We start from the raw sequence: 14,931 nt of genomic DNA on the forward strand, positions 1-14,931 counted from the left end.
TTTGTCATAGCAATTGTTCATATATTTTGCTTTGAATTTTGAAATAGAAAAAAAATGAGTATCCTAGTTTGGTATTTGTAGTTTTTAAAAACTGTATAAGATAAAATGGCTGCAAATATTCAACATAATATATTAAAATAAAAATCAATGTGTCTATAGTTAGGTGATCATGGGTTCATTGTTCATTATACATATACATTATTTTATTTTTCTATACAATTTTACAGGATATGGAATTCATTGAAAATAATTCAAATTTTCTTAATAACCTACACTAATTACTTATAAATATTAAAACTTATAACAAATGTTTTTTTTCATTTTACAATATATATGTACAACTTGTAACCTGGGGTACAATAAAAGTATGTGCTAATTTAGTAGGTCAGTGAAATTACTTGTTAGAAGAAGCAACCCAATAGTGACGTATCTTACTATTTGTTTATTACATTAATTAATTAATGTCTCTTAATTGAGACCTCTGCACCATTTTACCTTCAGGTGTCTTTGAGGATTCGTGGATTAAGGAATTTGTGTGAGTTACAAGGTAGGTGTGTAATATTTTATAGAAGATTTTGCTTCTTCCTGAACAGTTTTTAGATGCAAATAAGTTTGAAGGGTATGATTATGAGATATGTATGGCAGGGAATCCATTATTTTTCTCGAGGTAATATATTTTTTTAGGATGAAGATATAGTTTAAACAAAAATTAAATTAGCATCTCAAATAATAAGCCTTTCTTAATTTTTAATATTTATTTTTAATTTTAAATGCATGTTATTATTTAACATTTTAAAACATTTGTTTTTCATTTTTGCTAATTTATATCATAAATGCGTGTTTTGTAAATGATCCTTGTTTATTTGCTGTATCTGCGTGAGACTCATAAACCATCTTTTCATTTTGTGTGCCCAAAACTTCTTTTATTTTTCTTCTAAAATTTAAATCAAACAATATTAAAGTCAATAAAAATATACTCAAAATTCAAAAAAACATTTGTTGTCTAAATTTGTTTAGACTAGGCATGTAATATATAGGTTTGAAACTATTTTTTTCTATTTTTTTATATTAGGTTATACCTATTACATACATTTTTAGTACTGTTAAGTCCAGGCTCGGGTTATAAATAACATACTATGCGTTATTATTAACTATTGTTTAATCAGTAAACACTAAATATTGTATGTCATAATATACCATTAGTACCAAATTCATTTTTTTACATACCCAATAGCCATAATATTACTGCCATTATCTTTTGATGCATTGTTTGTCCATACTGCTATCTTAGTTCCTTTGCTTCGTACGTTAACTATAGCTCCATTAATTTCAGAACTTTGGTCATATATTTCACCAATTATACTTAATATCTAAAAGTAATAATTACTCATAAATGAAAATTAAATTAAATAAAAAAAAAAAGTTAATTCCTCACTATATTTTTCCAGCACTCATCAATATTTTGGTTATTTTTTGCTGGTGGTAACTGTAACAACCAACGACCACCGGCACTATTTTTTTCATCTTCCCACATAGGTTTGATTCCATTTTTAAAATAGTTGTAGTCACATTGGTACGAAAGTTGACTTGGACGTTTGATGTGATTGAATAAGCTAAAATGTATAAGATTAGTAATTGGTACTATTTTTATTTTTTTTTTTAAGGAATTTACTTGATAATAAATTAGTAAATATCTACTTAGTTAAAATGTTTAAATAAAATGACTGCACATTTTAAATTTATATTTATTATTTAATATAAATAATTAATCTTCATTATTTAATTACAAATACTTTTTAGGTTCTGAGTGGAACGATGAATGTATTGATTTTACAATGATGTTTTTTTTTATTTTTATGTCTGTACACACCTTTTAGGACAGTAAGAATGGTTGGATTTTCGTCAACAGTATCTTTTCTGATAGGAAAGTGAATCTAGTTGGTACTATGGAGGATCAAAAGTTAAAATTTCCCAGTAGTTTTCAAAAGCGCCATGAAAAACAAAAGAAAAATTAAGTTAAAACTGGAATTTTTACGCAAAATTTGTTTTTGAGAAAATTGATTTTGGTTTTTGGTGCAACTTTAAAACAAATTACTGTAAGTACATGAAATGTTGACTGAATGTTTATATTAGCATTTTCTACACACCATAACAATTTCCAAATATTTTGACTTATTTTGAGCTGTTTACTAACATTTTCAGTTTCCATTATTTTTTTTAAGTTTTTTTTTCTATAAATATCAATAAAATTTTATTTGTTGGTTAAGAAAGCTTGAAAATTTAATAGAAGACTCCTAGTATGTTGTTTCAAAGTCAAATGAAAAAAAATTAAAAATCCAGTCACAATTTTTTTTTATAAGCATTTAAAGTTTAAATATTGACAAAATACGTAAAAAATGTTCTTTTTAAATCTAAGATTTTAAAATGTAATGCAAGATTCCTCTTAAGTTTTTCTACCCTTATCAAAAAAATTTTTTAGAAGAAAGTCAAATTAAATTTGTATGAGCGTTTGAAATTTATATTTTTACAACATTTGATATTCACTCGATTTCTCATGTAATGATTTTCTTATTTTGTTGTAATTAAAAAACGAATGACTGTAGATACTTGAAAATTTCACTGAACGTTTATATTAGCATTTTCTATACACCATAACAATTTCCAAATAATTTGAATCTTTTAGAGCTGTTTAGGGACATTATCAGTTTTCAATATTTTTAGTTTTATTTCTATAAATATTTATAAAATTTTATTTATTGGGTCAAAAAGCGTGAAAATGTAATGCAAGGCTCCTGATATATTGTTACAACAGCAATAGAAAAATGTTAAAATACATAGGCACAATTTATTTTTAAAGTTTTAACATTTAAAGTTCGAATTTTGACAACATTTATCAAATTTAAAATTTAATAATTATTTCGTAGTTAAAAATGTATAAAATTCTCAACTTTTATGACTATAAGGATTGAAAATTTAAAACAAGGTTCTATGCAAATAGGTTAATATATAAATTACTTTATTTACAATAATATAATTAAATATACTTAGTAACACGAACTACTACACAGTTGTTCGTGCTTAGTAATATCATAGCCTGACTGACCGTTTTCGCTTAGAATTGTTTTTCTTATATAATGATATTATATCATTGAATTCAAATTTAACACCATCCATTACAGTGACCCGCTTGTAACCTACTATACAGCAGACCAACACCCACTTGCCCACCTTTTTTGTTTTTTTTATTAGCGAAAAGAAAATAATCACAATTAATAACAAGTTAATATGATATCTGAAAACATTGCAATGAGAATTACTTGATAGGGAAAGTAACCAATACAGTAATTCCTTACATACAGTTTAGAGAATATTATTATTATTTAGGAGAATAGGAGGAAACCCAATTTAAGTCAAGGATGCAATTTGAAGATGTGGTTTGAATTAAGGTGCTGGTATTCAATTTAAGTTTTTGTGAAAACACTTATAATTCAGTTTGCAAATGTATGATAAGTTTTTATTTGTAGGTCATTGTTTTTGTTGGAAACTCATATTCTAGGGAGCATCAGTAATGATAGGTACAAAGTTTATATTTTGAAATTACTGAATGGGACAAATGTTTCGAGGGTTTAACCGGATCCCAGAATAAAGACAACTTACCACCAAAAATCTTCAACAGTATCAAAACTAGCAACTTCATGTATATTTTCTTCCCAAATTTTACTTTTATTTTCATAGTACCAAAGTGTCCATTTATTTTCTAATGGATGTTTAACAACTAATTCTGCAATAGCCGGTTCAGTTTCAATTGGTTGTTCATTTTCAACCTTCGGTAATTCATCTGACTGATTAACTGGTTCTCCCTAAATAAATATAACATATTTAAAAAAACAAAAGTTATCACAATTAATAAATGAAAGAATACATTTTAGTAGGTAATAGGCGCTCCTAAAAACTTACTCATTTCAAATTGATTTCAGAACTTACAAGACATAAATATTTAAAATTTGTTATAGTGATAAATGTTGTTACAAACTTGTACTTACTATACTTTCCTAAATTACCATTTAGTATAGGTAAAAAGTTACATTTTAAATAAACTATTTGTTGTTAAAATTGGTTCAATATCAATTAATTTTCAAAATACTATAATTTTAAGATATTTTCAATGATTAGGTGATTCAATTTATAAATAATTCCGTAAATAATCTTCAAAATATTATGTTTAAATTAAGACTACTAGCAACTTTATCCATAATGAATACACCGTCTACTGAGAGAACCAGACGTAAATCAGTTTTTCAGCACATCTACGCATGATACTTTGTCATAAGGAAACCGGTGTCGAGTGGGGATGTGCAATATTGGCCTGTTCTCTCGATGAACAGATTATATATTAGGTATACCTGTGGCAGTCAATCACACCATGTAATCAAAAATAATGCCAAACGGTAAAATTGTATTTACTTTATTATAATTGAGTTCTGAATAATACATTTTTGATAACAGAGTATATAAATTAAACAGTAAGTTATAGCTATGGGTGCAGTTATGAAATCTGTATTGATGGTCAAAATCAGTGTTTGGAAAGAACGAGTTCCAAAAGGAACGGATTCCTGGAACGAATTCCTTTTTAAAGAACGGCACGATGAACAAATTCCTTTTTATAAAAAAAGAACAAGGAAATGAACTAGTTCTTTTTTTTAATGTGTATAATGTATATTGCTAATTAGTGATAGTTATCGAGTATCGACGTTAAGACAATTGACATACGTTAGCCAACAATTTAATTTTGAAGAAAATCTCAAAATAGAATTATAAAATATGTACCTACCTATACTTGTAGTTATATATTATAATTAAAAATTAAAGAAGTATGCATATGAAAAAAAAAACATAAGTGATTAGATAAGAATTTTTATTTTATTTGGAACTGAAAAAGGAACTCGTTCATTTTCCAAAGGAATGACAAAGGAACAAATTATTTTTTTTTTTTAAGGAACAAGGAACGGAACGAATTTCTTTTTTTAAAAAAAGAACGAGGAACGGAACGAATTCCTTTTTATAAGGAACTTGCCAAACACTTGTCAAAATATACATTTCAGCCTTACAACTAGTACATGTAGCAAAATTAAATATAAGGATATAAAGTTATTAAAACATATTTCTCACCTCAACCATATTCGTGCCTGTACTTTTTACTTGCTCGTGAATAATTGAAAAATTAAAATAGTGTGGATTTTTAATATATACCTACCACATACGCAATAAACGTCAACCAAACATCAAGAAAAATATGTTCATCGTATTCTGGAAATAAATCACATTTCATTTAGGAAAAAAACGATTAATGTATGATAAGGAATGAGACCACATTAACAGTTTGACCACATGCACATTTTTTTTGAGTATTTAAGAAACGATAAATGGAGCCACCGGAAAGATGTAAACATAATTTCTCCAGTCTTGAAATATCAAGTATGGAGTCGGGAGTATGCCGATTGCCGAGTAATGAGTATTGAGAATGGAAATGGAGTGACGACTGACGGATTCTGACGATTGACAAGTCTAAATTTATCGTCTACCTCTACCATTGACTGGACTTTGGACTTTGGAGTGTCAGTCGTTCAACCAACTACTGCTGCAAAGTAATATAGCAATTACCGTATTTGGTGTTTTTGACCACTGTGCTGTTTTAATGTTCTCGTGTGTGATAGTCGAAATTACTTAATGCTATTTTGTATTGAATTCATTTGAAATAGGTAAATACAACTTTTCGGGTAGACAGATAGTTCAACTTCGATCGTGCTATTGGAGTTAGGTAGTACATATATCTGTTTTATATTTAATATGATTAGAATTATGTTTTATTTTCTTTACCAAAATTATTAATTTATTGAATTAATTTTAGAGTATTATAATATACTGTCAAGTATTAACCAATATGGAGGAAGAAAAGGTTGCTACTGATGCTTCTGATAAGCGTAAAGTCGAGGATGACAATATAAACCCTAAGCCTAATCCTAAACGAATTAAACTTGTTCGACCTGTATTTTCACCCGTTGCCAAGCCTTCAATCTCCACAACCTCAGAAGTCAATAAATCTGATGTTCTACCCACAGATATACCTAAATCTAATATACAACCAACAGAAACATCCAAATCTACTGCACAAACAACAGAAGTGCTTAAAACCACTGTACAACAATCAGATATACACAAAATTAATCTAAAACCAACTGAACAACCTAAGTTTAACAATGATTTTGGCTCGAAAGTTTCAATTACGGCTGATGTTTCATTATCTACTGAAAAATTAGTTGATCGACTAGAAATATTAAAATCAAATATCAGTTCATCAGAAACTGTTAAAAAACCTGAAGTCACTCTTCAAGTTTCTGATGAACAAGTTGATAGCAGTTCTGATGCATTAGATATAAAAAATATATTTAGTGAAGAAACAAAAAAAGAATTGGAACATTTAAAAAAAAATATTTTCAAGATTGATGATGATGGGTCATCCTCAGAAAATGATAGTCAACCAAAGCGGCCTCGATTGAAACGACCAACTTTTGTTACATCAACTGTTGAAGTTAAAGTTGAACCTACTGATTCAAAAATAAATGAATCGTCTAGGTTAGAGCCACTAAAATCTGTTTGTGAAGAAAATATTAACATAATTGTGGAAAAACCCAGAGAAAAGCTATCAAGTGCTGAAGAAAATATTGACATAACTGAAAATATTACTGAGGACGTAACGTTAAAACAGGTAGGACAAGTCAACATTTATGCTGAAGAAATAATAAAAAAAAAATCCAATGTTACTGAAAATATTATAAAAGTTGAAGAAGAAAAATCTACTGCATACAAATCTGTTGTTAAACTAGTTGAAAATAAAACCGGTGTACCAAAAAGTGTTGAAAAAAGTACTGAAATGGATAATTTGTGTGATGTTGATAAAATCAAATCTATACAAACTGCTACTAATACACAAACAAATACTGATGTAAAAGAAAGTATATTAGCTGAGATAAAATCTATTGACAAAAAAAAGGTTAATTTAACAGCTGAAGAACAAAAATGTATAAAAAAAGAAAAAACGCCTGAAGAAAATACCTTTAGTAAAGGTGCTTATGAAAAAGATACAGATTATAATGCTGTGAAAGAAAGTGCTAATGACCACTATAGAGTGATTTTAGAAAGATTAGTAGTTGATAAACAATCTAACTTTAAAGCACAAGATAAAAACCCCAGTCCAATAGTTGTGGAACTTGAAGATGACAAATCTATAGTTGAATCCAGTTATGAATGTACTGATAAATACAATAAAAAAAAAAATGAAATTGATATTGAATGTGATATTCATGATGAAATAAAAAATGAATTATTTGATTCACAATTACATAATACTCAGAAAGATAATGATATTACTTATTTAGAAAGTAAAAATCTAAATTCTAAAAAAAATATACATGTTGAAAATGAAAATAAGCTTCTTAATATGTTATCAAAGGAAGTACCAGATAATGATATAAGACAGAAGAATGAAGAAATAGACTCTCAAATGTTTAAGTCTGATATTTTAAAAGCAGCTCTTATGTCAAAAAAATCCCCTGAATCGCTTGGGAATTCATCTGAAGTGTGTGATCAACCTTCGGTTATTGAATATCCAACTATGGTAGAATCTAAACAAAATGAAAATTTACCAAAAATTGGTCAAGACTCTATTGTTAATAAAATAGAAGCAGAAATAAAACTTGCTATTAAAGATCAACCAACTAAAATTAAAAAACCACAAAATAAGACTGTTAATAATATACCAGAAATGTCTAATGAAGCATGTAGCTCTATTTGTCTTAATGAAAACGCAACAGTTGGTAAACATGACGAGCCTCCAAAATGGGGTTCAGCTAAAATGAATGAAGTAGAAAAATTTTTAAATGATTCCAATGTAACTATTACACCTATTTGCAAGTCTCAAGAATCACCTAAACTTGGTAAAATAACATTAAAGTTACCTAAAGTTGGAAATCCAGAAATTAAATCTGAAACTACAGTTCGTCCAGATGTTAAATCTGAATTAATCAAAAAAATCACAAATAAACATATTGCTATGGGGGATAGCCCTTTAAAAAATGCTCTTTCTCAACCTTCAAAATCTTTTAGTGAATTTGCTACTATTCGCCCTGCACCTAAACTTAGTGCGGAACAAATTGCTCTTTTAGAGCAACAGATTTTAAATACCCCAAAAAAAAGAGGTAGACCACCAAAAGCTTTAGCTCAACAAAAGCAATTATTGTTAGAATATCAACAACAACAACAGTCAAAAGTTCAAGAAGGCAGTACTGAAGATGAACCTGTTTTTCATGTTCCATTATTTGATATGGAAGACATGAGTGGAGGGGCAGGAATGTTTGATTCGTTTGAAGCATCAACACCAAAGCGAGGAAAGAGTATCAGAGGAAAAGGTAGTCGAGGGCGAAGAGGACGAGGAGGTCGTGGTGGTCGTGGCCGCGATGGATCAGATAGTGATACAGCATCAAATAGTCGACGTGTAGAAGATGAAGGAGAAACTTTTCATGAAGAAATGAATCAAGAAGAAGAAACCAAACAAGTAGCAATGATAGAAGCTGAGCGACTCCGAAAAGAAGAAGAACGGGAAAGAAAATTAGAGGCAAGGAAAAAAAAAATAAAACTCCGCAATGAAATTTTAAAAGAAAAAAAAATGAAAAAGAAGCAAAGAGCAGAAGAACGAAGATTGCAGTGGCATGAGAAGAAAAGGCTTATGCAAGAAGAAAAAGCTCGTGCAGCTGAGATGAAGAAATCTCTTCCACCACCTCAAAATTTTGATGATGAAACTCGTATGAGTGCTGATTGTAATAATAGTCTGTCCCAAACAACTGCTAGGAATTTCATTTTAGGTATGTTAAAACTTAAAAATAATTAAAACAAAGGATATTATAATATGTTTGTAAAATATATTTTTAGGTGAAGAAGATTTGTCTATTAGTGGTACTACAAATGATAGTATTAGAATGAAGAAAGGAAGAATGGAAGTCATTGATCTTGAAAGGTAAATATAATGTTTTACAATACATTTTATTCTTTTAAAAATTGCTGTACAGATACCAATTGTATTTTAATGAGGATCTTTATTTATAACAGTAATAAAACATTAACTGTTGATCAAATTGCTGAGTACCAATGGCCATTGGATGGTGGAGAGTTGTATATGATTCAAGAGCAGATATCAAATTTCTTAGGTGTTAAATCATTCAAAAGAAAATACCCTGGATTGAAACGTCGTAATGTCGAAGCTGAAGAACGAACATTCTTGTGTGACAGTGGATTGGTTGCTGAATCATTATGTGATCTTGGTATGTTTATAAAACAAAATTACCTTTATATTTATTAATTTTAATGTGTGTGTTAAATAGGTTTAACAGTTCTATATAGTTCGGAAGTATTAGATATCATGTATACAGATTTTCCAGAAAAATATGAAGAACTGAGGGAATATATGAGACTTAAACATGCCAAAGAATTATCTAATCGACAAAGAGGTATAGTATAAAAGAAGTTTCTGTAGTTAATAATTAAACATAAACATAAAAAAGAGATTTTATTTTAATATATATTTATTTTCATTCATAAAGCATTGATGACAATTAGTTCGAATAATGATGGGTCAAAGTTAGATTTACGTGACAGAGCAATGGAAGCGGTTGCAAATTGGAATGCCAATTTAAACAAGTCTCGTTTAGAGTCTCGTAAATGTTCAATGGATATGCAAACATTCATTGTTCATTATCCAAAAAACAAATGTAAGAAAATGGCTGTGCCTAAACCTAAAATTGGCAGTTATCCATTGGCTTTACTACCTGGACAATTCTGTGATTACTACGCAACGTAAGAGTTAAAGTAACTAAACTGAAATTTGTTTTGAACTTCTCAAGTTACTTTGTAATTTTTAGATACTCTAGTGAAGATTTACGTTACTTGCCAATGAACACTGTTATGTATGGTCCTTTGAAATCTGTAGATAAAGACTTTCCTGTTTCTTTAAGCAGCCAATCTGAATCGGAAGATAGTTCTTCTGACGACTCTAGGTAAATTAAATCATTGACTTTGTATGTCTAAATTAACATAACTAAAAATATTGAATTGCATGATAAATTTGTAAATAAGCAAGGTTTAAGTATACTATGGTGTAGGACTAATTTCATTGGCAAAGATTTAATCAGAAAAGGGTATTTTACAAACTAACCATTTTTGCCATTAAGTGTACATGTTAAATATTAATTAATAGTGATAGTGATGATTCAATCGACATTGACAACAAATCAGACAAAAATTGTTTGGAGTATGGTCCAAGTGATAAAAAGGGAGCTGAATGCAAATTATGTTTTGGCACTGCAGATAAGAACAAAATTGGATCGGTTGAACCATTAATTCATTGTTCAAAATGTTTAACGATTTGTAAGAACAATTTATTAAATTTAAATATATTCATTTAAATTTATGTTATGGAAAATGTATTTATTATGTTTCAATTTTAGATCATCCTACATGTTTGGATATGACATTGGAGATGGTTCCCTACATTAAGCGTTACAATTGGCAATGTAATGAATGTAAATCTTGTGCTCAGTGTAAGGAAGTGGCTGATGAAGATAAAATGTTGTTCTGCGACCTTTGTGATAGAGGGTAAGTTAAAATATAATTTGAGTGCAATGATTTTAATTTATAACTACTGTACATTTTATTTTTTGTCTAGATATCACATTTATTGTGTAGGACTTCGTAGAGTACCTGAAGGTCGTTGGCATTGTCAAGAATGTGCTATGTGCAGTTCGTGTGGTGTTTCTGATCCAGGACCAGGTGATTCTAAATGGTTTTACGAGGTAATAGTTAAAAATTAACTATGTTTTGTTAAACCTAATGTTTTATGTTTTAATTTGAAATTGCGTAGAAACAGATTTTTTTATTTATTCAACTATAATGTGTTTATTTCAGTTTAAGAAAACTGAAAAAACTGGTTCCAAAGTCTATTGTCGTACATTGTGTGCACCGTGTTCCAGGTATATTACATATTGAAAGTTATTTTGAATTATTTTGTTTTTATTGTTTATTACATGTACATACATTTCATCAGTTTTCATGTGAAAATAATACATTTAAATCATTAACACATTTTATATTTTAAAACAAATAAAATACATTTTAACATATTGGGGTATTCTGGTTTGTTTCTGGCCAGGTCATGGAAAAAAGGCCATTTCTGCCCTAATTGCATGCGTTGCTATCCTATCAAAAACGTCGAGCGCATGACACAATGTAACAGTTGTGATAGATACTTACACTCAGGTATATAACAAAAGCTAATTGTTTTGATTACTTTTTATCATAACACCAATATATGATATTTTTAACACATTGTTGACCTGTGTGAAATTCAAAACCTAATAGATAATATTAAAATATGCACATTTAAACCATATAATTTTAAAAATAATAGTTTTAAACTATCTTAATTCAAAAATAGGAATAAAGTTATTATAAATATGCATAGTACAAATAATATTGTTGATCAATTATAAATTATTATTATCTAATTTTATTTTAAACCATTCCAGTTATTAGAATTTTTTCATTTCACATTTATAATCTTTGTGTTGGTCAACTTGATCTGATCAGATACATAAGAATTTAAAAACCACTTTCCTTCAAAAATCAAATAGTGACTTGTGTTGTGATTAGTTTTACCAAAATGTCGGGCATTTAATATTTTACTTTAATTTATTTATTATTTTATGTATATTTTTCAATTATTACTTTTATAAAATATATTATGACATTAAACACCATTTGTGACATATGAATGGTCATTTATTTCATTTGGTATATACTCTATTTATGTTAGAAGGTACTCGGTACGGTGGCTGACTTTTGTACAGGGCTGTGACTTTTCTACACAGCAAGCATAGATGTTTGACTCAGTGAGGGCTGACTGATATTTTGTTTGACCTAAAGTCATCCTAAATTGGTTGTCATCAAGGTTCCTTTTTAACATGAATGGAGTATAGGTTATTATAAATTAATTGACACATACAAACAATTTTTGATAGTGATGTAGAAGTTTTAATGTTATGTATTAACAATAACAAGTAATTAATATTTTTAATTAGTTCTGTTACAAACAGTTTTTATTACTTTTGAATACAATTATACATAAAATTATTTTTAGACCATCAATACATGCATAATTTATCTAAAGATAATTGTATTGTTGCAAATTGCGATTTAAATCTATATTATCTGACAGTTTTAAAAAATGTTTCTATTTAGGACACTGGCAACATTTTAAACATGTTGTTCATGTTATTAAGTTAAAAAAATAAATTTAAATTTCTAACATTTTGGTTGTTTTATCAGATTCTTTAATTGTTTCGTAAGCTTGTAATAACTTGGTTAATATTTTTTCATAAAAAAATTTTAATATCATGATTTTATTATATCAAAGTTTCTCAGGTATATTAGAACTATTCAAAATGTATAGATAAATGTTTTGATGAAGATATAGAAAACTTATTTTATATAGACATATGCCTAAACAAAACACTTATTATATAAATTAAAATCATTAAAATTATGATAAAATATTAATTTAAATTCTCCAGTCTTGTGTCAAAATATTTTAATAATTAATTAATATAATTACTTCTTTAGTCTTACTATAATGTGTAAAATGATAAGTTTGTTATAGGTTGAATCAATATAATGTGTTTTTGCATTTCGGTCGACAATTGTGTGATATTTTAAACAGTTACTATGACAATATTCTATAGGGTGGGCCAACTTGTTTTCTCATTTTCCTTACAGCTAACTAAAGAAAACGCGGTGGCCCACTCTATATATTCATCATTGTTATTTTACTTATTTGTTTACATATATATTTTTTTTTAGAATGCATCAGTGAAAGTACATCAGTTAATCAAATTGTTACATGTACTATATGCGAAGAAAAAGCAGTTTCTAGATTGTTAACTACAGTGCCTAGGTCTTTGATTAAAGTCTGAATTAAATTGCTAGATATAGCATATTTTCAACACAATAAAAACATTTTTTTTTAGCTCTGAGCGTTTGAATGAGTTAAATAAAATACATTTTTTGCTATTTAACATATGATTATTAAAATTGTATTGATTTTATTTTAATATTTTCATTAAAATTTGTATGTATAGTATTTTAAGAACAATTATTAATATAAGAAAAAAACAATAGCTGAGCTATTGATGTAACCCCTTAATTAAATCTAGCAATAAAATATTTATTATTGAAACTACGCCTAAACAAATTAATTAAAATAAGTTTAACTAACTTATGAATCTTGCTAACATTGATTAATTAGTTATGATTAAAGCTAACTGTGTTTGTCAATTGTTGCCATAAATAAATGTATAATATTAATATGGATGTATATATTATTGGTAAATAAAATACTACAATTTGTATTTGATAAGAATTATATGTATTTAAGTATTATTTGATTGACACATTGCACATCATATATACAGTTTGTACACATAATTAAGCAAACAAAAGAATAGTAAACTAAATCTTGTCTAAATTATTTTGCAGTTGTATTTAGAAGGTAATAGATTACATCAATTATTATTGAATTGCTAACCAATTGGAAATAATCAAGTTGTGCATGTGTTCTAAATAGAAATCTACATCATAACTTTTAAATGTACCTTTTTTTAAAAATTTATTTCGTTTATAGTTATAGATAATTACTAATTGATACAACTTAATTTAATTGTTTTTTTTTTAATTTTGTAAATTATATTTATGTTGTATTATTGTATATAATTTTAAGTCATTTATTTTATTTTACAACTAAAATTTAATAGTTTTTATCAATTTATTTATTTATTATATTATTATTTTTTAGTAAAAATGATCAAATCTGACTTACTTTTGGTTAGATTTATAGTGGTTTTCCTTCTATGATCCATATTAATTGTTTTTATAAAAATATAATTGTAATACAAAATGTAATCATAATTATTAATTATACCATGTCATATACTTATTTTACCATAGTTTTCACTAAAAAATATATTATGTGGCGCTTAAACATTTTCTTTTTATTATAATCTTTATATACAACAATAGATTAACAATTTTACAATGCAAAATTTAATTTTCTGTTGAGACTAATCTCATCAACAAATATATTGATAAATTGACTTGTTTTAACTGAATTAAAAAAAATGAATTTCCAACCTATTTCATAAAAACTGGAAGTAGTATAATGTACTTACTTCTGTTGTACTGTTTCTAAGATAGGAAATTATCTTCTTTGAACTTTATAAACATCTTTCAGGCGTAACAGTGTAACAGTTGATACAGTCAAAGTATAAAATATTCATTGGGTTTAACATATTTGGATTTTTAAAATAGTTCATCACAAATAAATATTGCATGTAATCCTGATTCAAGAGTTGTCTTCAGTAATGGATTTAGCTCTCCACTCTGTGATACAAGAATACATGATTGTAAATGAATACAACTACAATTTTTTGAAATTCATTCCTATTTTGCTTTTTTAACATATAGAGATGTTTCAAACTGTTCGATTTTTGAACCAAACCAAATACCTAATAGTTTGGTTTGATAATCGAACCAAAGAAATAAAAATAAAAGTCAGTTCTATAATGTTTCTATCAGTTAACACTAATCTAAAATCTTTATTCTGTGATGTAGTGGCTAAATGATAAATAAGGTTATATCCAATTTTGACTTTTTTAATGTTTGGTTTGATAAAATATTTGATAACTAATGGCCTTTGCTGCCGAGTTGTATTTGAGATCAATATATATAAAAAAAAAAAATATTTGAAGAGTTCGGTTCGGATTTGTTCAAGTT

At 27.3% G+C, this 14,931-nt stretch overlaps 2 protein-coding genes across 7 annotated transcripts; one reads left to right on the top strand and one right to left on the bottom strand.

Annotated features, from left to right (window-relative positions):
* Nucleotides 1-451: 451 nt before the first annotated feature.
* On the bottom strand, nucleotides 452-5,329 carry LOC132942730 (eukaryotic translation initiation factor 4E-like). The gene is made up of 5 exons (XM_061011359.1): nucleotides 5,170-5,329; nucleotides 3,658-3,860; nucleotides 1,436-1,613; nucleotides 1,228-1,370; nucleotides 452-934 (listed from the first exon to the last, which is right to left on the bottom strand). Exons 1-5 carry the CDS (start codon nucleotides 5,176-5,178, stop codon nucleotides 823-825), a joined length of 645 nt encoding a protein of 214 aa, XP_060867342.1. The 5' UTR covers nucleotides 5,179-5,329; the 3' UTR covers nucleotides 452-822.
* A 135-nt stretch (nucleotides 5,330-5,464) lies between these two features.
* On the top strand, nucleotides 5,465-14,104 carry LOC132942725 (uncharacterized). Of its 6 annotated transcripts, XM_061011352.1 has the most exons (14): nucleotides 5,465-5,645; nucleotides 5,760-5,818; nucleotides 5,909-8,918; nucleotides 8,986-9,070; nucleotides 9,163-9,374; nucleotides 9,435-9,560; nucleotides 9,654-9,906; nucleotides 9,972-10,106; nucleotides 10,307-10,476; nucleotides 10,557-10,704; nucleotides 10,775-10,901; nucleotides 11,014-11,078; nucleotides 11,258-11,364; nucleotides 12,964-14,103. In XM_061011352.1, the coding sequence occupies exons 3-14, from the start codon at nucleotides 5,942-5,944 to the stop codon at nucleotides 13,074-13,076; spliced, it is 4,518 nt and encodes a 1,505-aa protein (XP_060867335.1). In that variant the 5' UTR covers nucleotides 5,465-5,645; nucleotides 5,760-5,818; nucleotides 5,909-5,941; the 3' UTR covers nucleotides 13,077-14,103. The 6 variants fall into 6 exon arrangements, 5 of the variants coding, with proteins under 5 accessions (XP_060867335.1, XP_060867334.1, XP_060867336.1 ...); XM_061011351.1 differs by having other exon boundaries at nucleotides 5,465-5,818; XR_009664308.1 differs by lacking the exon at nucleotides 12,964-14,103 and having other exon boundaries at nucleotides 5,465-5,818; nucleotides 10,775-10,878; nucleotides 11,258-11,310.
* Nucleotides 14,105-14,931: the final 827 nt, after the last annotated feature.

This window comes from Metopolophium dirhodum, chromosome 4 (assembly GCF_019925205.1).
Source record: "Metopolophium dirhodum isolate CAU chromosome 4, ASM1992520v1, whole genome shotgun sequence".
NCBI lineage: Eukaryota > Metazoa > Arthropoda > Insecta > Hemiptera > Aphididae > Metopolophium > Metopolophium dirhodum.